At 50.7% G+C, this 1,492-nt stretch overlaps 1 protein-coding gene across 1 annotated transcript; it reads right to left on the reverse strand.

The window, feature by feature from the left end:
• Positions 1-146: 146 nt before the first annotated feature.
• Positions 147-1,382, reverse strand: DSN1 (DSN1, MIS12 kinetochore complex component; the record flags this gene model as incomplete). Its single annotated transcript, XM_010190667.1, has 5 exons — positions 147-216; positions 324-415; positions 498-645; positions 1,136-1,207; positions 1,323-1,382. Coding segments are annotated over 5 exons (442 nt in total), but the record flags the coding sequence as incomplete, so codon positions are not given.
• Between the last annotated feature and the right edge of the window lie 110 nt (positions 1,383-1,492).

Here is a 1,492-nt window from a genome sequence, read left to right on the forward strand (position 1 = left end):
GACTGACGTGAGCAGTGACGAATAAGAAGTGACAGAAACAAAAGGCGCCTTCAAACGCGGAAACGCGGGGACACCGGGACCGCACCGGGCGCCCCCCCGACTTTATTGCCCGCAGCACCAGCAGCGCGGCCCGCACCCCCCCAGTCTCAGCTCTCCAGCGGCGGCCTCCGGAGCAGCTTCCGCACGGGGGAGTTCTCCAACTGCCGAAAAGTCCTCCTGGCTGAAAACGGGAAGAAAAACCCCTTAATTGGAAGAAACACCCGTTAATCCCCGTTAACGGCCCCTACGGGGGCTTCAAGCCTTCCCGGTGCGCCCCCTCCCGCTTACCGAGCTGCTGCGACAGCCCCCGGAGGTAGCGCTGGCTCTCCTCGCCGAAGGCCTGCAGCAGCTTCACCGCTTGCTGGAGCTCACCGAGCTGCGGAACCAAACCATTAACCACAGAAAAAGGGCCAAAAATGCCCAAAATCCGGGTTTTTTGGGGTTTTTTTCCCCCTCACCACCAGCTCCATGCAGCTCCAGACCTCCCCCTGCTCCGCCAGCAGCTGCTGGTAGTTGGGTTTGGTGCTGAGAACCTCGGCCTGAGAGGTTTGGAGGTAGGGGAGGGGCTCTGCCTGCCCCTTCTTCTTCCTGCACTCCTCCAGCTGCCTGCAGAATTAAAGAATTCATTTCTACTTAAATAATTCCTTCTTATTTAAATAATTCCTTCTTATTTAAATAATTCCTTCTTATTTAAATAATTCCTTCTTATTTACATTTTCTTTTCAAAAAGCTCTAGGGTATCTGAATTTTTGTCAAGAAGCAGCCTGAAAAACTCTCTCAGCTCTTCCTGGGAAGCCAATTATTGTTAGCGCTCGATCTGGGATTTAAATAGGTCTCAAAATCCATTTTTAACTTCTATAAATGACAAAATTTATTATGATCTAAACAATTATTTAAGTTATTAATAGCTCTGTGTCTGGATTTATGTTATAATAGCGTGTGAAGGATAAAAGGGGCCACAATGGACACAACGAGCTTAAGTTTTTCCCAACCAAATTCTTCCGATTCTGTATTTGTGTTGTTTTTGTCATTTTATTCACGACTTTAATTATTTTATCCATGTTTGTGCTGCTTTGGGAATTACTTAGAGCCCCACCTGGCCATTTCCTCAGCGCTTTCCTGGTGCTGCTGCAGGAGCCGATCCCAGGACTGCGACTCGGCCGTGAACCTGTGGAGAGAGCGGAGTCGCAGCTCAGCCTTCCCGAAGCTCAAGGGCCACGCAGGATTGTGGAAAAGGATTAAATCCACCCAAAAATCCCCTGGCAGGAGGGGTGGGATCTCACCTGGCAATGAGCTCCTTCACCTGCGCCAACGACTCGTCCAAGGCTGAGTCCGGTGAAATCCTAAAGCAGGGAAATAACGTCAGCATGAGATGGGGGAAGAGAGAGACGGGGTTGGGGGGAGAAAGAGATGAGGTTGGGAAGAGAAAGAGACGGGGTTGGGGGGAGAGAGA

This window comes from Mesitornis unicolor, unplaced genomic scaffold (assembly GCF_000695765.1).
Source record: "Mesitornis unicolor isolate BGI_N332 unplaced genomic scaffold, ASM69576v1 scaffold44458, whole genome shotgun sequence".
NCBI classification, from domain to species: Eukaryota; Metazoa; Chordata; class Aves; order Mesitornithiformes; family Mesitornithidae; genus Mesitornis; species Mesitornis unicolor.